This window comes from Epinephelus fuscoguttatus, linkage group LG19, assembly GCF_011397635.1.
Source record: "Epinephelus fuscoguttatus linkage group LG19, E.fuscoguttatus.final_Chr_v1".
NCBI lineage: Eukaryota > Metazoa > Chordata > Actinopteri > Perciformes > Serranidae > Epinephelus > Epinephelus fuscoguttatus.
In genome coordinates, this window is record NC_064770.1 from 28862024 (window position 1) to 28883654 (window position 21631).

Sequence of the window (21631 nt, forward strand, 5' to 3'; positions counted from 1 at the left end):
CAAAGTTTTTCATACTTACATATATAGTTTCAAGATCACTTTATTCATTATTATTGGATACTTAAAAGCCTCTAAGGACAGTTGTGTGTCCAATAACCATAGCTTGCTTTACAACTTGTGTGAAGCTTGGAGAAGACATTACTGAGTTGCACTGTGGGAAATGTAGGAGCCATCAGTTTTGGAGCTTAAAAACAGGTCCAAAATGCTTCTGCCAAATCATCTTTTTTCTTGTAAGTCCACCAGCTTGATGGAACGGTGGTTAACATTCAGCTTAGAGTTGGATATGCTGTAAAACTTTAAGTTCTCAAAGCTCTAGCTGCAGAGACTGAAATGCAGTATCAGTGTGCTTACTGGTAAATCCAATTATGGAATCAGACATCCGTAAATGTGAAGAATTTCTGAATTCTTGGTCAATGCTGAGATATGCTTTTGCAGAAATAAGAGATACGGACACACGCCTGGCATCACTGGAGTTAAACATGTTCTAGTTACAGCGTCAATCGATCAGGGCGGGCAGATGGGATGACTCGTGAGTTTTGATTGAGGAGGGTTGACTTCTCTCTCCAGAGGCTGACAGGACACACGTCAAACCATGGTCATGTTGCGGAGGTGCATTTTTAACAGGATTTACCAACAGTTTTATTCATGCAGTCAATTAAGCTCTAAAAGTCTTCCATCAGCTGGGGTTCCTTCTGCAGTGTTGGGTGGACACAGAGCCGCTTGGCACAGGAGCAATTCAAGTAAGTAACTGAATTTATATCGATTTTACTGTTATTTTTTTATGATTCCTTGCCTTGTTATTTTTCTGGTCTTTTGCAGCCTTGAATCGTGGGACTTTTACTTTTCACAAAGGGTTCAACGACACTCTGTTTTGAATCTGTGGTGACAAAAATATATATTTCTTTAGGTTTAAATAAATACTATTGTTTTTGGCACCGAGTCAAAGAGACTTTACCTCCGGGGCGCAGGTTCATTTGTTCCAAACGTAACGGGACTGTCTGCGAAAACAAATGTGCTCGCCAGACTCATGGGGGTCATGAACTGCAACTAGGTTAGAGATAGAAGATAGTGACGATGATGTGATGCTGGAGACACAGTGACCTGCGGTGTGCGTAATGGTGCCAAAAACTTACGCACTCTGCGTAATAGTCAAAGCACGGTATCATGTACGACACCCGAACCCTGAATTGCCCTGATGGGAACTTCCGTCCAGCTCGTGAAACAGTTGCTGTGCTTGACTTGCACAGGCGGTCTGAGAGTTAAATGCCAGTAGAGTTCCTCCCGTGGCGGGTCACGTGTCTCTGTAATTGACCGCATGCAGCCATTCATTACCTCCGCCATGGTGTTAGTTGAAGCTGCTTTTCTGTGTCTGTGCATCTAAATATGTAAAATGCGCCTACTTCATTAAGCTACTTAATCTGTATGCAAACTCTTTCGTGTGTGTGGGTGGGTGGGTGCGTGTGGATGTGCGTGGTGGATGTCTGTTTTCCTGCCTGTGGTAGACATTGGGTAAATATTTGTCCTTTCCCCTGTAGGTGACAAATATTGACAGTATGTAAGGGTCAGTGGTGGAATCTAACTAAGTGCATTTACTCAAGTACTGTACTTAAGTACAAATTTAAGGTACTTGTATGCTGGTATTTCCATTTTACTTTATGGCCTAGGTCTATTTATACTCCTCTCAGTGGCATAAGGTAGTTTCCAAGGGCCCCAGTGCACACTATTTTGACAGGCCCCAGTGTATGTTAGTTACTAGTTATAAGGCGCACACACACCACTGGCAACTGTTTACAAAAAAGCCAAAGGAATTTAATTTAGGGAGCTTTGCTACATTTTCCTCTTGTGCCTTTCTCTCTTAGACTTTCTTACTGCCACTTTTTTTTATCATTCTATTTTTTATTTTATTTTTTTTTTTTTATTTTATTTTTTTTTTTTTTTATTCACTGGGCGTACAACTGTGCTCAGCTTGTCAGTCCTGACAGATTTTGGGCCTAAAGTAACTACTGTATGATGTCGTTAGGCAACATCAACACCATCAACATACATGTTATCCAACAATCATCACTGCATACCTGTACAGGTATATATAACCATTTATGGGTTTTTTTAAGTTCATGTAGAAAAAGCATATAATTTTGTTATGGATTGCTACTGAATATTTTACCAAAAATAGTCCTATTATTATGTGTCTATACAGTATATGTTAGGAATTCATTGTTCTTCAAGGCTGGTTTTCCTTTTCTTCAACAAGATAAATACAGCTTTAATTTGAAGGAGTAACAAAACATTAAAGTGAAAGTAGTCAGTATGTTATGGATTGCAACTGACTTTGTTGCGAAAAGAAAATCATGACAGAGATGGGATTTACACCCCTGACTCCACTGCACTACATTTATTTTCTAGCTTTAGTTACTTTGTAGATTATTGAAAAACATTGAAAAAAACAATTAACTAATACATCATGATATATTGTTTCGGCCTAGATTACGGTATCCAGCTGTAAGGGAAGCTGTAGCTCAGGAGGAAGAGCAGGTCATCTTCAAATCATTACATACATTCCTCACCACTAGCTGCCACTAAATCCCCCTAAATCTTTCACACTGTTCCTTCAAGTGTCTTCTGCCACCAATACGTATGTAATTTTATTTTATTTAAGTAAGATCTTAAATGCAGGACTTTTACTTGCAACAGAGTATTTTTACACTGAGGTGTTACTACTTTATCTGTCCCACCAGCTGTTCCGGATCTAAGGGAGCGGACTCTTATTGCTGTAAAGCCAGATGGAGTTCAGCGTCGTCTCATAGGACAAGTCATCCAGCGCTTTGAGCAGCGGGGCTTCAAGCTGGTTGGCCTGAAAATGCTGCGGGTACAGATGTCTGAAATCAATGTCGTTCATGATGTTCTGCACAGATTCTCTGTTTAATTTCTAACCATCTCTGCTGTGAAGGTGTCTGAGGATCTCCTGTCTCAGCACTACACTCATCTGAGGACTAAGCCCTTCTATCCCAGGCTGGTGGAGTACATGACCTCAGGGCCTGTGGTTGTCATGGTGAGGGCTCCTGTTTTTGAATCGTTGTGGGGTTTTCCTGTATTTTAGAGTAGCTCTGTCTTTTTTTTAAATTTTCTCCACTTTTGCTTTAATTGCTTTATGATCTCTCGCAAATAGATCACTGTATTTCATGTGTTAAGTTGTTCTAAATCTCTGCGAATTCTGAATATGTTGTTTTTCTGTGTTTCTGTGTGATGTTTTATTTTTTGTTTTAGGTGTGGGAAGGGCACAAAGTAGTCCAGGCAACCCGTACAATGGTGGGACATACTAACCCAGCTGAGGCCCAGGCAGGCACAGTCAGAGGAGATTTCAGCTTTCATGTCAGCAGGTATTTGATCCCATTATGTGCCACCATGCAGGTATTATGTATTCTTTTTTAGGTCTTGGAGGTAAAATAATGATGTGTGTTGGTCATTTAAAGGAATGTGGTTCATGCAAGTGATTCACTGGAGACGGCACAGAGGGAGATTGGGTTGTGGTTTCAGAAAAAGGAGCTCCTGAACTGGGACTGCATTGACAAGACCATCACCTGTGAGGTGTGAAGATGCTGAGAGGCAGACGCAGTGAGAATCAGAAATACTACCTCTTCTCCTGCTGCTCAAAGGTGTGTCCTTTGTGACGGTGTGATGACACCACAGTGATTGCAACAGATGAGTCAAATTCAGTGTTCCTACCAAATAATTTACCTCAGTATCAGTGCACTTAGAGTCACAAAGATTTTTGTTGAAACAAATGTGACTGACTTTTTTTTTTAATCAAGCTACATTAGCAGCAATGCACATACAAATATAGCTGTTACATCTTTAATTTAAGAGCAATAATAGGAGCAGTTGTGACTCAGGGTGAGATGTGTGTAGTAATCATTTGTCATTCTGGACCCTGCAACAGATAAATATAGTATTGTGAATATGTGCAAAACACTGAGCTGCAGTTTGGAGCCATAGTGGATTAACTTAAAGGAATTCTTCACCTACAAAATGATCATTTAGATATCAGTTACTTCCCTTTCTCCACGGTGAACAAAGAATCCAAATAAGAGAGAGTTCTTGGATGGTGTGAATGGCTATATCAGGCTACACATTTTAAACTACCTATATAAATTCATGGAAATGGGCTAAAATATTATGATCATTTTGTGGGTGTAGTATTCCCTTAATTAAATCCGACTGACAGACGTAGATATTGTCAGTGGCTCAGCACCTGATTTACAGCTGAAGTGTATTGTATGTGGCGCAAAGTAGGTCAAACGTCAACAATAAATCTGGATAGCTATTGGTCTGGATAGTCTAAAGTGCTGTAAAGTTACAAGTTACTTCATGTCAAAAATTGAAGTATTACCAAGCAATAAAGAAAAAGTAAGATTTAATTTGTCATTTGTAGGAGTTGACTTTCTACTGTTTGATAATCATGCACAGCTCCAGCAGGCTAATAGATTGATAATAAAAATATCACAAATTTTTCCTTAATGTGAGGTAATAATAACTAATACATTAAATGTTACATACAGTAGTGTTGTTTTGGGAGCAGTCTATGAAATGCACTAAAAAATGTTTTTAGAGGCGTCTACCGACAAGTGCAGTATGTCCTCAACTACTAGTGTAATTATCCTACTTTAAAACTGTAATCTTGTACATTTTTGTAACCAAAATTGTTAAATGATATGCCTACCTCTGTTTAAAAGAAGAAAGAAATTAAATAAGAGGGTGAATGGTTTCAAGTGCACAATTTTGTCAGGGATTGTCTGAAATTGGACTAGCTGATCGTAGTTAGCCAAAATATTACGTAAAATGTGTTGGTGCTATCAGTGTATAAATGTGCTTCAGCAATATAATGGTGATTTATCTCCGCCTGTTTTGATTGAGCATTGAATGATGCAGATTTTATGTATGTCGACATTTGAGTGTCACTAAAAAAATGACTTCAGTCTTGTGTTGCACTCATTATGTATAATTAAATTACTAATCTAGATTCATTAATCTTATGAAAAATGGTATGTTTTGATCATATAACTTGTCGATCTCATAAGGAAAAAAAGGGTTGTGGTAAACTCATATAAATGACACAAAAATACACTTAACTTAAATTTTATTCAAGCCACTATATTAACAGCAATGTATCCCCTTTGTTGCTGTGTTGTTGAGCATTATGTCATGATATGCTCCACAGCCTAAGTCTCAAAAACACAGAATCAGAAATCATTTTAGTCTCCATAGAAAATCATAGAATGAGGACTGAAACTGTGTATTCATCATGTATCAGTTGAATGTGTATTTGGTCCAAAAGAGCATCTGGCTGCAACAAGTGACACTGTATTAACACAGATTGATGTGCAAGCAATAAAAACTCAATCAATTAAACATCTGTAGAGTCATCGATATTCTTGATAGAATGTACCTTTTTTTATATACCACTAAAAAGACATTTCAGTCCATTGTTGTTAGCACACCAAACTAATCATCAGCATGTGATTTGGTTTATTGCACAGTATTTTTAGATATTGCCTGAACAACTTATGACAGAAATATTTAAATTGTAAAACATACTATGAACACCAAACAGTCAGAATAGCTTGAAGGAGCTGTATACAACATTCAGAGCATATCTATGATTCACAGTCTGATACAGATTGTCTGCACACGGTTCTCAACATAGGGGTGGCACCATGGTGTGGGGGTTAGCACTGATGCCTCACAACAAGAGGGTTCCTGGCTTGATCCCGGGTATGGGAGCCCTTCTGTGTTCTGTGCGGAGTTTGCATGTTCTCCCCATGTCAGCATGGGTTTTCTCGGGGTTCTCCGGCTTCCTCCCACAGTCCAAAGTCATGCAAGTTGGGGATAGGTTAATTGGTGACTCTAAATTGTCCGTAGGTGTGAATGTGCCTCTCGCCCAATGTCAGCTGGGATAGGCTCCAAACTTGCCGTATTCAGTGCATTCAGTCCAAAGGTTTAGCAAACCCACTGGCGATCACAGAGGTTCTCACAGGAATGAATGGACTTTCAGCTGACATGCTAATGTACACAGAGCTATGCGGGAACGAGACGTTAAATGCAATAAATGTACATATGGCAGGACCGGCTACCAAAGCAGCAAACAAAGAGGCTCGGATAACAACACACACAGAGGTAGTCTGACTTCATTCTCTGCTCTGGATGCCATTACTCCAAATATTGGTTCTCTGCTATATTAATGCTCTGAACAATGTATACAGAACCTTGAAGTAAAACTCTGGCAAGAAGTTGAAGTTTTAAAGCCCCTCTTTCTTAAATACATGTAAAAATCCAAAATAGTCAATCAGAGTGTTAGTGAGTGAGCTTTACTTTTAACGCAGCTTACTTTTGTTGATGAATTTGTAGCATGTAGATATACAGCATGTACGATTAAAAGAATACAATTCAGCTGCAGCATCTCTGTATATGCTTAACCACATTGATCTCCATTGATCTTTGTTGCCATGTCTGTTAGTGGATGTCCGTCACACTATATCACTCTCCAAGTTCAGGTCGATCTTCAGCTTTTGTTTCTCCATTGCCGTCTCTAGTTCTGTTGCTTTGCGCACATCCTGTGGAGGACACAAGAAAATGTAATTTAGCAGGGAAATACCAAGGAAACTTTGGGTTTTCTGGAGGGCAAACTTTGAAAGAAGCTTCCCAACTGTTTTAGTCCATTCATTTAAAAACTGTCATTGGAAAATATGCTTAAATTTAACTCCTATTTGATCACATTAAAATCCAATGTCTGCACAGTGAAGGTCAAATTAAAACACACTGCTGAAGACACCCATTATGAATTTCTTTTAGTACCAGACCAAGCACAAGAAGGCTCTCTAGCTCTGACCTTTGAGGTCTGTTGGACCTGATGTGCATTTCATGTTTTGTAAATTGAAAGGTAAATAATCTTTAGTCAAGGTAGGTCAGTGACATTGTGTTAAACAACGTAGGCTACAGTACGTCTGTTCATAAGTCAGGGCTGAGCAAACAACTGGCTCAGAACACACAGACACACACAAACACACAAGAACATACGGTACAGCCAGAAAACTGCACAATACTGTACAATTCTCTCTTATGTAATTCTTTCCAATTCTACTCATTAAATTGAGCACACTTGTAGTATGGTGCACACATTTGTATACATTTCTTATATTTCTTGAACAACATATCCCTTCTCATATTTGTATATTTTCTTATATTTGATATTTATATGTACTCACTGTGTTACATAAATGTTCTCTTTTTTCATTTCTATTTTCTTAGTATTTCTTTATACCTATATACAGTAAAGGAGCAACTGTAACATGAAACAGTTTCTCCCTGTTTCCCTGGGGATCAATAAATTCTGAATCTGAAAAATAACACTGGACTAACCTCAAGAAGGGCCTTCTGCACCATAATTTGGCTGTAGACTCTCTGGCCTTCGTCCGGTGACACGGTGCAGAGTTCACCTTTATCCAGGGAAAAAAGCTGCGCTCCATTTAAAATGCCCAGACTCTGTACTGTCCTAACAGAGGAGGAAGGAGCAACAGAATCAGTCTTCAGAGAGTTTTCATTGTCATTAGTTCACCTATAACCTGGAAATAAGAATCCAGGTGTTTGAACTGTAAAACAAAATATAGGCTTACCTTCTTTTATGATTCACTTCTTTATTTTCCTGTTGTAGTAATTCCTCTAAATGTCATTGTAGCTTACTGTTTATGTTCAACTCCAGCTCCCCTCAGTCCACAGTTAAGTTGCAAAACATAAACATTGTCAGGGAGGACAGTTTAACATTTGGGGGCGCTATTGTGCACTAAAAATCTGGGAGTGTGCCTTTGCAAGCTGCATGAATAATGCATACAAACGGTATTAAACATGTTGGACATGATATTCCTTTAATATCACTTGATATTCCTCATGGATCTTGAGAACAAGCTGTAGCTTCAAATAAACTAATTGGTACTACAAACTAGCTTTGTGCTGGAGTTCTCTCTAAAAATGCTCACTCACTGTTGGCTGAAGCCCTTGGTGTTGAGCCAGGCCTCCACCTCAACAGCTGGTGAGTGGTAGTTCAGGGGAGTAGAAGTGTCAGCTGTGCGGGGGACCACTGGCGGACGGGCTGAGTCTCTTCTCCCAGCTAGCCGCTGAAGGAGCTCATCATTTATTATCAGGACTACAAATGCAAAACACACAAAACTTAATTTGTAAGTTGGTGCTCAACCTCTAGGGTTATTTGATATGATGAATGTTCATAGATGGTACTGACAAAATTTCTAACGACTTTTAGACACACGTAGACAGAGGTCTGTTTATGGATAGCTATCTCTGTACTTACTGTCAACATCATCTCAGTGTTTTGTAGGACTGAGATTTGAAAGGCTGCACCTGCTGTAAAGTGCACCTAGTAACAACAAAAGAGCTGATGCAATTTACTGGACAGTTTTAACCAAAAGATTATTGTGTCAAAGACATCAGTTTCCATGTGGCATGATGCATCATGGAGCTACAGCATACAGGGAACTTGGCAGTGGAAGCACGGCACTCAGCGTGGATGCGACAATACACTGGAGGTGGGCATCTTAATAAATGCTAGCTGTCTGCTGGAGGCAGGACTTGTGTGCGCTTAAAGGTCCAGTGAGTAGGATTTAGGGGGAAATATTGGCAAAGTGAAATAAAATATAGTAAGTATATTTTCTTTAGTGTATAATCACGTGGAAATAAGAATCATTGTGTTTGTTACCTTAGAATGAGTTGTGTATATCTACAGGAACAGGTCCTTTTTCATGGAGATCGCCATGTTTACTGCCATGTTTCTACAGTAACCCAGAAACTACAAACCAAACACTGGCTCCAGATAGGGCCACTGACATTTTTGTATCGGCCACTGTAGTTAACAGCCCTTCTGCAACAAGCAATGTTGGAAAAACACTGATTTGTAACATGAAACTGCTTATCACAGGGTCTTTTTGTTTTAAAGAGGAAGAGTGATCTCCACAGATGATTTGGCTCCCAGTAAAAACCTCCTAAACCATTAACAACGGTGGAATTCTAGCTGGGATAAATTTCAGCTTGTTGCAACCCGCAATCCTCACCAGTGGGTGCCACCAAATCTCCCTAAATCTTACACTGAACCTTTGAGTGACAGATGAGATCAGTACTGACTGCTACTGCTGTAAGATGCTGAAATTGAACATAAGAAGCTTCTGGGATCCAATATGTTTGTGAACTTGATATCACATGATTTACCATTGCCGATATCAAACATGTATGGGCATGTTACCTGGGTCACTGTCTTCTCCTTGCATCATTTGCGATGGTAAAATCATGCTCTGTGGTCGCATCGGGCTTGTAGCAGCAGGACTAGTCCTAACTGGGCTTGGTGGAGCATATGAGAAGTACTTTGTCCGAGGGGAAAGGGGCGTCTGTTGTGGAAAAGCAACAATTCCATGGGAATGTTGTGGAAAAGCAGGAATAGATAATTAAATTGCAAGATGAGATGAGTCAAAAAGCTGCTGTGTGTGTAATATTTGAGGTACTGAAACAAAAAACAGCAAATCTCTGTATGTTGTGTGTGTATTTGTACCTTTGAATCTCTAAGTACCACGGGGCTGCCTCCTCCAGTGTTATTCAACGCAGACAGAGGCTCCAGGATATTAAAGGGGACAAATCCTATCTGGTCAAAGCGATTCCGACACTTCCACCACCGCTTCGACGACTCGATGACCTAAAGAAAGATCAGTGGAGTTTTGTGATACATTCCAGGAATACATCTACATTGGCGGGTGGGTCACCACTACCCAGTAATTCTATTTATGGATGTGTACCTCTAATGTTTCTCCTTGTAGCACAGAGAGCTCACTGCTGTTTCTGGCCACAAAGTCGTAACTGCAGCAGAAAAGTCTCTCACCCTCTGGTGGAAGCCCATTTCCTTCTCTGAAATGTAATTTAAAAGATATAAAACATGAGGAAAAAATTAAACTGATTTAACAAAGTGGAGTCAGATATCAGTAATTTTAATCTCTGATGACACTGGACTTCATGCAGGAACTAATATATGATATTTTTGTTCATTTCCACAGTTTGTTCTGTATTTTGTTATCAGCCATTGATTTCTGGGATTCACCAATGGTTTCTCATTTTTGCTCTTTTCTTAGATGAAAGAAAATTTTACATGTGGTCAAGAGCGCTCTAAAAAACATCCCATTTTCATAGTCAACAAATTCACTGATTGAAAGTAAACATGAGTTTTAAATTTGAGGAACATAAAAAAAAGGTATGAATATCATGTACTGAAATTCAGATTATTATATGTCTTATATTTATTATAATGAGTTGATTGTTGAATTTTGCTTCTATTTTTGTGTCAAACAATTTTCTATTAATTGTCGTTACTCTGCATCTCTCTGCTGAGACAGCATCACAAATGTTTTGTCACTATTGGCTTTTTGATTGTCTTGTAATATCTGACATTCTGGAAAATCTGTTTTACTTTGTTTTAGTTTATTAAACAGTATGTCAATTATGCACAAGGTCTTCCTCTTACCGCCTTTTTTGTTGGCACCTCTACAATTCTTGGGCATGTGCCAGAGTTTTTACACACAGTACATCTGTCATATAAAGTATTTAGACAGTGTTACCCATGCTGACAGGTCAGATGGGATCAACACACCTAAAAACACATTTGGATAATTAAGAATGTTTGGTGCATCTGGAGTTGACTCTCTTATTATTTTTTCTTTTAACAGAAGAACTTCATGAGAACATTGCTGCATGAGGCCCATTGACATGAGTTATTCTCAGACTTTATAACCTCCAGACTGATTTTATGAGGCAGTACTGTTATACTGTTAATTTAGGAACTTAGCTGGCATTGTAACTCCTGCTATAAAAACATAATTGGACCTTGTTCTGTAACCCTTTTTTTTTTAATGTCTACAGACTTACACTTCATCAGTGCCTTCACCCGGGCTCTGTGCTATCTGTCGAGCTTGCGCCTGTAGATTTCGCGCCCCCCTACTTTCCATGAGAGCATCTTCTTTGTGCTGCGACTGGATCGGATCTTCGCAAAACTGGCCAGTTGAGTCATAAGCCTGAGGCTGCCACCCATCCAGGAAGACAGGTGAGTATGGAGGGACAGACACACTGAGTTGTGAACTGAGAAAGAAAGCAAGAGGTTCTTGTTAAAGCAACATGACACACTCTCAAACCAATTTATACACACACACATACATAAGCCAACAGACCAGGGTGAAATCCAGTTGGGCCCTAATGAAGTCCAGAGCTCCTTTTCATCTTTGGTCAGATGCTCCTGAAGCAGTGAAACAGCACCACTGGTCATAGCAGGACTGAGCACTGACGCTCCTAACGCTGGCCCTCCAGTGGTCTTCACCATCTGTGTAAGAGAGCGTCAGTCAGTCAATATCATAGAGAAAGAGAAACCTCTTAATGAAACTTAAGAAAGACTCACCAGTCTAAGAGGTACAAAGATGGAATGCAGCAGCTCTGGTGCGTCAGGCTGTTTGATGGATGACTTGAGACGATCCTAAATAAACCAGCAAATGGGGTCAGTGGTTTTATCTAAATTTACGTGTAAATTTGTGAAGTTACTCAGTGCTTGATTATGACATATCTAATCTCACCAGCAGACTGAGGGAGTACTTGATTTTTTGAAAGATGTCTACAAATTCTTCCTCAGATGGAGGGAGAGCTTTCAGGGTCAACAAATCATCTGCAGAGAAGAGCACAATGACAGCTACAACTTAACAGGATAGACATGAAGCAGACACATAACTGTGTCACAATTACTGTTGTTATTATGTTCATGCATTGATTTTTCAAATTTGATATTGGTATCAGTATCATTTAAGCTGCAAGCTGTCAAATGCAAGTTATAGTACGCTTTTAACAAAATGAAAAAAAAAACAGAAAATTGAAATAATAGGAGAAAAACAGAAACACAACAGTATAATGAAGTGTAAGTAAGGGTGTGGAATGCTTGTTCTGGCTTGTTCCAACAAGTACACCCACAAAACAAAGTTGGTGGTTATTTCATTATTAATGCATTCATATGTTTATTACATTCAGTCTTATCTAGAGTCACACCTAACCAAACATACACTAGCCAGAAACCTGGGAAACACCCTGGTCATGCTGCGATTACAAAAGGTGAAGATTGATAGGTGCTTAAGCTTCCATCCACACCTAATGGCAATCTATAGTATCTAATCAAGAGTGAAACCAAACCAAACCCCTAAAAATGTGGTCATGTATTGTCAGAATGAAAACTGATTATTGATTTTCATTCCATTGGATAATGGCAATTTAAAGAGACAGTTCAACCCCAAATCAAAAATGCATATTTGTCCTCTTACCTATCGTGCCATTATTCAATCTAGACTGTTTTAGTTTGATTTGCCGAAGTTTGGAGGTATCAGCAGTAGAGATGTCTGCCTTCTCTCTGCTGTAATGGAACTAGGTGGCACTCAGCTTATGCTCAACTGCACCACCTCTTATATCACTGCACAGAAGGAAGCGTGTATCTACTCATGAATGAGATGCCTGTGCTTGTGATAGCGCAAGATGTAAACATTAATGCCGTCCTCTTTGGCTGAGCTGTGACATTAGCTAACTCAGTGATGCTCGGTGAGCTAATAGTAGATGCATGCTTCCTTCTGTGCGTTGATACGGTTGGCGAGTATGTCCACCAGGTGTGTGGGTGAAAAATAGTACATTAAACTGCACAAAAAAGGGTCTCTTGATTATCTTGAGTGACCGGGTCATGATGTCTGAACAGAGACATTGATGTTTTTGGCGCTTTGAGCATGACAAGCTGAGTACCATGTAGTTACATTATACTTGAGAAATGCAGACATCTCTACGGCTGTTATCTCCAACACTCCAACTCACACCAAACAATCTAGACTGACAAATAGCACTACAGGTAAGAGGGAAAATATTTATTTTTGATTTTGGGGTGAACTGTCACTTTAATGCTTGGTGTTTTGCCAACCCAACACAAAAAAAGATGAATTAAGCTGACTGGAAATCAATTAAAAAATTTAAAGATGTTGTTGTCTCTATAGACTGACTTGGCCCAGGTTCAGTATTGTCTTCATCATTCTTGTCTTTGGCACCCTGCCTGTTGACCTGCTTCCAGCGTGTAAAATGGTGTGCCAATGTTAAGCCTTTGTCTCCAGTTTCCTGCCTCCATTCTTATTTTGCAGCCGTACCTGAGGCCAGCATTCATAAATTTCCTGCAGTCATCAAGTACCTAGTAGTTTCCTGCAGTACCTAGTAGTTTCCTGCAGTCAACAAATATCTATCGTCCTCTGCCACCAACTGATCTACACTTCTTCAAACTCCAAACCTACCTCAAATATATCATCAGACTACTTTACATGTTGTTATTTGGGTCTCATTCTGAAGACTCTGTGAGGCTGGAGTGTCTACATACAAACAGCTTTCTTTGATTTTGACTTCTTTGATTGGACGACTCTCACCATCATGATCCTCCTTCTTCTTGTTCTTTCTGCTTCTCTTTTTCCTCCTTTGGTTGAGAATAGTCTGGGCCTCAGCTGTCTGCTGCAAGCGTGCCATGAATCGCTCCACATCGTCAAAGCAGTGATTCATAATCTCCTGAAGAAAGATACAGTTTTAGTCAGAGTGACTTATAGAAAGTTGTTTTAATGGTTTAACAGTTCATATCACGGGTGATTAGTGAGTCAAACAGCACACAAAAAGGCAAAACTAAAAAGCTGACATATTTTTCTGCATTCATTGTAAGGTATCCAAACACATATGTACCCCATCCAATACAGCAGCCCTGCAAAAGATATATTTGTAATACTTATAGTGCCAAGTATGAGTGTATGAAAGAGGCGTTGATTTATGCGCAATCCTCTACGGTGTTCCTTATATTGGGTCCACCTAGTGGAACATCAACAGCCATAGGAATCTCTTATCAAATGCAATCAAACACAACAGCATCACCACAAACTATAGCCTTGAATGTCATCAATGTTTTAAATGCTGTCCTTCATATCTGTGATAACCAAGTGGCAACCTTCAGGGTCCTTGAATGACCACTTGAGGCTGATTCCGGAAGAGGAGCAGTAAAGACCGAGAAAAGAAGAACTCCAACCTCTTGTGCAAATATGGTCACTCCTGGCTCCAAAAAACAAGATGACAATGGCCAACATTCCAAACAGGCTTCAAAATGGGAGTCCACAAACCAGTTGGTGATGTCACGGTGGCTACGTCCATTACTTTAAACAGTACGTGGTGACAACTCTCTTCAATAGGCTCTCGTTCCAGTGTCATTTCCCTGAATTTGGCAGTACATCTATCCAGTCTAGTGTGAGGCAGCCCAGGACCTCCCCATCCAGCTTCTTTGCCTGCAAGAGGGTCTGAGACCAGCCACTGAGATGAGCGTCCCTGAGGCGCCACTTCTTACCATTTGTACAGAAATTATTGTATGTGTAAACTGTTGTATCAGTCAGGTCTTAGCTTATGACAGTGAAATGAACATTAAATCCACAGCAATAGCTCTGGTGGACAAAACTTAGGACATCCAAGGCGACATTGTGCTGTGTGATAAAACTGTGTATTTTAGAGTGGCCTTAATTGTGACCAGTCCAAGGCACACCTATGGAGTAATCGTGCTGTTTAATCAGCATCTTGATATGCCACACCTGTCAGGTGGATGGATTATGTAATATGTTGCCAAAGTGCTTACCAACATGGATTTAAACAAATTTTTGAACAAAATTTGAGAGAACTAAGCCTTGTGTGCGTGTAGAAAAAAATTATTAGATCTTTAATTGAAGCCAAAACAAATGTGTTGCATTTATATTTCAACTTAAAGTCTAAAATAACTAACATCCTGTACATTTCTTTTTATATTATGAACATCATATGCATGACATATTTTATATAAACATTTTGATGTCCTTTATATATTAAAAATTCTTATTGATTTCTTGTAAATTATTCATGTGGATACATACCACTTCTCTCTCTGCATTAAGTAGAGATGTATGATTTGACTCCCCACTGGCACCATTCTCTGGGCAGAGGAAGAACAAAGTCATTCAAGCAAACTAGGACATAATATGTAACGTGGGTAGCAAGCAGCAGGATAATACATCTTTGTGGCAGCAGCACATGTTCATGCATATATGTATATATACATTAGGCAGATGAATATACAGTACCCTTGCCAAAACCTGTGTAGGTGGGCAGACCAGCAGGAGCGGGCTGCTGTCCTGGAATTATCATGACTCTGACACCTGAATGCTTTCTGGGGACCACCGGAGGCGGTGATTTAGACATCTGTTGTGTGTGGATGCAGACAGTGAAAGTAAAATTAGGCGTATACTGTACAGACAACAGGGATAATGGTCAGATATTTTTTTTCTAGGTAAATGTTTACTGTTATTTATATTTCCAACACCTCATTTCCTGTTTCTTGGGAAAAGTAATATCCATCTATACATCATCTCATTATTACTTAAAGGTCCAGTGTGTAGGATTTGGGGGGATATATTGCAGGAATGGAACATAATACAATAAGTAAATTTTCATTTGTGTATAATCACCTGAAAATAAGAATCATTGTGTTTTTGTTACCTGAAAATGAGCTGTTTATATCTACATTGGGAGAAGGTCCTTGTCCATGGAGTCCGCCATGTTCACTGCCATGTTTTTACAGTAGCTCAGAACAGATAAACAAAAGACTGGCTCTAGAAAGGGCCATTTGCGTTTCTGGCATTTTCACATCAGCCACCATAGTTGGAGGCCTGTCTGCGACAAGCAGTGTCCGAAATGTGTAATGTAATACTGCTTTATTAATTTTTTTTTTCCCGGTTGAAATCACCTCTACGTTTGTTTTGGAAAGAAGAGACCTCTGCAGATAATTCAGCTCCCGGTTAAAACCTCCTGAACAATGAACACTGAAGGAATTCTAACCGGGAGAAGTTTCCGCTGTTTATACTGTGCAATTCTCATTGCTATGTGCCACTATATCCCCATCAGTCTTGCACACTGGACCTTTAATGTGAGTCACCCTGCAACTTAAATTATCATATATATGTTTTTACTTTTCTAACTAGACTAGTCTACACATGTAATGTGAAAGTTTTTGATAAACTTTGAGCAAAACAAACTCATCTTGACCTAATCTGGACATTGTCAAAAAATGATAAATGAGAGTTCAATATTGCGGCATTCCCCAAGATGATTGTAAGAATGCCAAGTATCCACCACACTCTTACGCTTGCATGCAGTGACAGTGACAGATGCACACGACAGGAAAAACCACTGTCATCAGGTGCATGGTATGCAGATGACACAACCTCTAAAACACGGTAAAAAAAAAAAAAAGAAACACAAGCAGCTGAGTATAAAACTTTGTGCTGTGCAATCACATTGCAGCTTAGTTCTTTTTTTAGTTTAACATATAATTTCCTCCTCTTCCAACATATTGATGCAGCAGTGTCTACTGCATGAACTATTTCAAGCATTAACAATTGTCATAAAATGCATATTGCACAGACAAAGCCTTTCTTGCAGTTAGAAATCACGAAATACTCAAATGTATCAAGATGAAGTGAAGGTGCGTCAAGCATCTCCTAAGCAACATATAAATGACACAAACTATCCTTCCTACAACAGGTGCACCTGTCTCTCTAACCCTCTCAATCACACAAATACACACACACACACACACACACACACACACACTGTTTACACAAAGTTAAAACATAGAATACATCACTTTACCTTTTATTGTGGTTTGAGTCTTTAAAAAAGGCACAGAGACCAATCCTGGTGCTGAGCTGTTGGAGCACTGAGCTTAGCTGTTTACACGAGGACGTCCCACATTCTCGAGATATGCAGAAACAGGAAAAACAAGTCTGGCTTTCCTTTCGTAGTTAATCTGTGTTGCTTTCACTCTCCCCTGATCCGCTGATACAGACAGACAGACAGACACACACACACACACACACACACACATACACACACACATGCTCCCTCCCTCCCATTCCTCTCTCTGCATCTTTGTGAGCTTCTCCTTCCTTATGACAGGCATTTCTTTCAACAACTGCCCGTGGCTTGTGCCAAAGGGCCTAATGTGATCTGCAACACATGCCATTCCAGAAATGTAATGCAGTCTTCCTCGTACTCCCCACCTCCACAAATTCATTGACATCAAGTTTCATTCGAGACTAGGCCAGGGTGAGTCTCAGAGGTGACAAGGGTAATTAAAAGTTCAAAGTAAGAAATGTCAATAAAAAGAAGTTAAAGATTTGAATGCAATTTTTTTTATTTGGCAAAGGAGAAAGTGTATTAAGTTGGCTAAACTAATTTGATTAGAATATTCCTTCACATTTATGGTCATAGGACCACCTATACCAGGGGTAGGCAACCTGCAGCTCCAGAGCATAAGGATCAGTTATGTTTTTGTTGCTTTTGATACTAAAGGTTGCACACCACTGACCTATAATGTTCAGGAGGAAAATAACAGATCAGATCAAACAGTCTGAGAGCTCTGGTAACTTTTTAAGTTCTTTATGAATATAGATTGGGTTATGTTCAGTATGTTTGCAATAACAGACAGGGAGAGTACATTAAAGGATAGGTGAGAAGGTGTAGATAAGGATGTTGGCAAAACATTAAATATCTGACTTCTGATATGCAGAATTTTTTTTTTTTTTGGTACACTGTAGCAGTGTTGGCTCATGCAATCCTCAGCAGTTTGACAGATGTATGTTGAATTAATTAGCAACTGCACAGTAGATATTAGAGAGTGTGAAAGTGTGTATTTTTCAGAAAAAGCTTTGTCAAGTACAAGTCAAGTCAAGTCAAGTACACACAACTTGGGTAGATGTTATTTTTCCATGAAGGATTTGCTTTCTACTAAACATTTAAGGATGATGTTTCCATCATAATTTCAACAACTCTCAGCCAAAGTCACAAAGATACTGTAGGTGAGACACTCCTGGATACAACGAAAGCAGGTAAGGACATGATGCCGGGGAAAACTAAGCAGTTGGTGCACAGTGACACCAACTGGTAGTTAAGGGTCAGACTCCATCTGTCCCTGCAGCTCTCCTTGTGTGTGACTGTTGCACAGGTGGTTGTAAACAGGTGTTCACACTGAAAATCAAAGACCCTATGGGATTAGCAAGTGTAGAGGAGAACAGAGTTGCCACACAACCGCAGGCACAGTAGATTCATCTCAATGCTTCGTGCTCTCAGCATGTTGTTACAAAAGGCCACAAGTTTTGGCACTGCACCATACCGAAGACATTCACTGCTGTGCCATTCACAAAAGAATGCAGTGGAGGTGCCACTGCTGACACTGCACTGTAAGCTTCTAGCATCCAAGTATCTAATTTCTATTTTGTTTTGTTACAACATGATAAGTAAAAAGGCTTTGCAGCTTTGCGGAAATTGTAGGGATTTGGTTAGCAGTGCACTGCAGTTTACTTTACAGCCACTTCTATCTCTTAGTCTTTCTCCTGGTGTTTCAGATCTTGTTTTGACTTTGCAACATTTTGGACCATGAAATTAGTTTACTGGTAGGGTTTCATACTTGGTAATCATCTTCAGGGGAGCTGCTCCGCTACTTAGAGCAGTGGCTCTCAACCAGGGGTCCTTGAGAGAAATGCAGTAGGTCCTCTGACAGTGGGGAATAGTTTATTTCCACTATCTAATTAAGCCCAGTGTGAGTAAAAGACATGAGAGTTATTATTCTTGTAGTAAAGATTTCTATTTTTCTTTATTTTGACACTACTTTTCCTCACTTACCTCACTTCCTTTACCTCACTTCCTTTCCTCCCCTTTCGGCAATTGGTTCCTTTCACTCTTTGTTCACTCATTAACCTGACTGACTTCACTTGCTCGCACCTACATAAACCCTGAACACCATTGCACTCATTCTTTCTTCATCATCCCATGGGGTGGCAGTGCTGGTAAGCAGTTTATTTCTCTTTAGTTTATCCTGTATGTTATTAGCTCAACTTTGAGCATTATTTTCCCTTTATTAAGATGAACGTTTTTCTAATTTTACTGAAGTTCTAATTTTTTATTTGTTTCTTTCAGATTCAAACCCATGTGACTTTGCTCCCTCCTTTGTTTAACTGCAGTTTGAGTTTTGGAAATAAACCTTTGTGTTCAAAGAGAGTTTCAGTGACGACTGCATTCTGATGATAGTAGACCTCTACTTCTGGACCTCTACTTCTGAACCTCCTCCTCCTACCCAGTTATCTCCTCCACTGTAGTTGACAATATAATCTGGTCTGAATAATATCTAACAACCAAACAAATTTAGATGGAGGTCCCTGAAGCAAAACCTTATCATATGTGGGTCTGTGACCTAATGTGTATCAATTTTAGGGGTCCTTGACACAACAAAGTCTGAAAACCTCTGGTTTAGAGGATCCAGTGTTGGCTATAGAATAAAACTTTATATGAAAGGAAAATTTTCTCGGCAGCTGCCCTTACCTGGCATGAATTAATGCTAGACTTCTCAAGCTAGTTCTTGGCCAATGAGTCAAGCAGTCTGCTGAAATGACATTTTGTCCTGTGTTTAAATGTAACTAATGGAGAGCAATTCAGCATTTACAGTACTACTGTTGATATTAAACACATAACTTTGAGCAACAACAGGTCTCATCCCAGCAGCCCAAGAGCTTTGCCATAGATCTCCACAATTAGTTTAGGATTTACTGTACCACTGTGAGCCTTGAATTCATTCCAAGCTTTGACTTACACAGGGACACTCATAATCTGCATCCCATAAGAAGGAATGTGTAGCTGCTGCAGCGTCGTTATGTACACAGTAGGGGGGACACTCTTATCCATGCCCTTGCCCTCCATGTATTTGGTGGGAAAAGTTGCCTGTATCACCTGCCTGTATAAAGAATAAGACCTAGATGTTACAAAAATAGGCAAACATGCACATCAGGGGGCTCATGTTACATATCTATGCTTTTTATGTGTCCAGTGTGTCCTATGAATTTCTGAAAATAAATAACCCCAGGGGGTTCTTTAATAGCAACTGAAAAATCTGGACTCATAGGGCAGATTTCAGGGACCATGTAAGCGTTAGTGCAAATTATGGATTCCTGAAACATTAATTTGTGCAAGTATGTAGGGTCATCTTGGTACATTTTGTCCACTGGGGGGAGTGCACATTTTCCTGGCATTCAGCAGCCAGTAATACTAACATGTTGAGGTCAGCGGAGTAAAATGAAAAGCTTGCTTTCAATGCTAGTGTTTCATATACCATTCTTTAGTGCCATTATTTTTTTCTTTTGCCGACTTGACTTTATTTGTAGTACAGATTTTTCAATTAAGACTATTGCTTCAGTTTTTGAGAGCTATTTTTTTAAGATCTTTTATCAGTTGACTGTACAATGAGTAAGGGGTGATGACTTCACACAGAGCATCTCTTTGACTCAGCAATTGTTTGACAGCCACTTTGCAGGTTAGAATTTTACAAATGATCGAGTAAGTTCGTATAAGCATCCATATACTTCCTCAGAGTCTTACCCCGCTGTATGGGACCATCTTGGATAGGGATTGTTTTTGCTTCAGATACTTCAGTAGCCACATCATCACATTCTGAGGAGAATAATATTGTGCAATATGCGTGCAATATTTGTAAAATTTTAATTAAACTGTAGGGCCCTTAACACATTATTGGTTGATCTGATTATTGATTTGTAAAACTGTATCATTTTTAAATATTTTCTTTTGTGCAGTACTTTTGAGTGCTGGTTATTTTTACTGTTGCTTAAGATGTGTTTAAGAAATATGATACTTATGATATGATACATTTTTTAGTAATAAAGGTAAGTAATAAATAGAATGTGTGTTCAAAACTTAAGCACTGGTTCCCAACTCAGGGGTCCTGACCCCACTAGGAGTCACCAATGCTGTATGCAGGGGTGTGAGAAAACATCTTAAAAATATACAGTAGGCCTATACCTTAGCAGTGCTGGACAGTCGTGGTGAAAAGGGAGCTGAGCCAGAAGGCAAAGCTTTCGGTCTACTGGTCCATCTACGTCCCACCCCTCACCTATGGTCATGAGCTCTGGGTAGTTACCGCAAGAATGAGATAGTGGATACGAGTGGCCGAAATGAGTTGCCTCCATGGGGTGGCTAGGCTCAGCCTTAGAGAAAGAGTGAGGTGAACATCTGGAGGGAGCTTAGAGTAGAGCCACTGCTCCTTTGCATTGAAAGGGGTCTGTTCAGGTGGTCTGGGCATCTGGGCACCTGCCGTTGAATGTGTTCCGGGCACGTTCCGCTGGTAGGAGGCCCCAGGGCAGACCCTGAACATGCTGGAGGGATTACATATCTCATCTGGCCTGGGAACACCTTGGGGTCCCTCAGGAGGAGCTGAAAAGCGTTGCTGGGAGAGGGAGGTCTGGGGTGCTTTGCTTGGCCTGCTGCCCCCACGCCTGGATAAATGGATGGATGGATGGATGATGGATGGATGGATATTGTGCGAGAGAAAGAAGGGGGATAATAATATATTCCAGTTAGGTAAGAGTGAGGTAATCAGTGTACATGAGAGGCATGGGTGATGAATTGGTGACCAGGC

At 39.8% G+C, this 21631-nt stretch overlaps 2 protein-coding genes across 3 annotated transcripts; one reads left to right on the forward strand and one right to left on the reverse strand.

The window, feature by feature from the left end:
* The first annotated feature begins 548 nt into the window (after positions 1 to 548).
* nme4 (NME/NM23 nucleoside diphosphate kinase 4) lies at positions 549 to 5446 on the forward strand. The gene is made up of 5 exons (XM_049560500.1): positions 549 to 740; positions 2736 to 2866; positions 2948 to 3049; positions 3265 to 3377; positions 3471 to 5446. The coding sequence occupies exons 1-5, from the start codon at positions 593 to 595 to the stop codon at positions 3589 to 3591; spliced, it is 615 nt and encodes a 204-aa protein (XP_049416457.1). The 5' UTR covers positions 549 to 592; the 3' UTR covers positions 3592 to 5446.
* Positions 5447 to 5456: 10 nt separating this feature from the next.
* Positions 5457 to 17040, reverse strand: eps8l1a (eps8 like 1a). 2 transcript variants are annotated; one of them, XM_049560499.1, is made up of 14 exons: positions 16801 to 17040; positions 15234 to 15351; positions 15027 to 15085; positions 13521 to 13656; positions 11661 to 11749; positions 11489 to 11563; positions 11265 to 11413; positions 10966 to 11175; positions 9846 to 9954; positions 9605 to 9745; positions 9302 to 9443; positions 8032 to 8194; positions 7414 to 7546; positions 5457 to 6608 (listed from the first exon to the last, which is right to left on the reverse strand). In XM_049560499.1, the coding sequence occupies exons 2-14, from the start codon at positions 15349 to 15351 to the stop codon at positions 6522 to 6524; spliced, it is 1611 nt and encodes a 536-aa protein (XP_049416456.1). In that variant the 5' UTR covers positions 16801 to 17040; the 3' UTR covers positions 5457 to 6521. The 2 variants fall into 2 exon arrangements, 1 of the variants encoding a protein (XP_049416456.1); XR_007447818.1 differs by lacking the exon at positions 5457 to 6608 and having other exon boundaries at positions 7421 to 7546; positions 7668 to 8194.
* Between the last annotated feature and the right edge of the window lie 4591 nt (positions 17041 to 21631).

Excerpts from the sequence above, each read along its gene's own strand:
- nme4 (XM_049560500.1), top strand. The coding sequence starts at position 593 with ATGGTCATGTTGCGGAGGTGCATTTTTAACAGGATTTACCAACAGTTT. Across the intron at positions 2,867-2,947 it reads TTGGCCTGAAAATGCTGCGG|GTGTCTGAGGATCTCCTGTC; the intron begins GTACAGATGTCT and ends TCTGCTGTGAAG. Across the intron at positions 3,378-3,470 it reads TTCAGCTTTCATGTCAGCAG|GAATGTGGTTCATGCAAGTG; the intron begins GTATTTGATCCC and ends GGTCATTTAAAG.
- eps8l1a (XM_049560499.1), bottom strand. The coding sequence starts at position 15,351 with ATGTCTAAATCACCGCCTCCGGTGGTCCCCAGAAAGCATTCAGGTGTC. Across the intron at positions 15,086-15,233 it reads CTACACAGGTTTTGGCAAGG|AGAATGGTGCCAGTGGGGAG; the intron begins GTACTGTATATT and ends TCCTCTGCCCAG. Across the intron at positions 9,444-9,604 it reads TGGTACTTAGAGATTCAAAG|ACGCCCCTTTCCCCTCGGAC; the intron begins GTACAAATACAC and ends TTTCCACAACAG.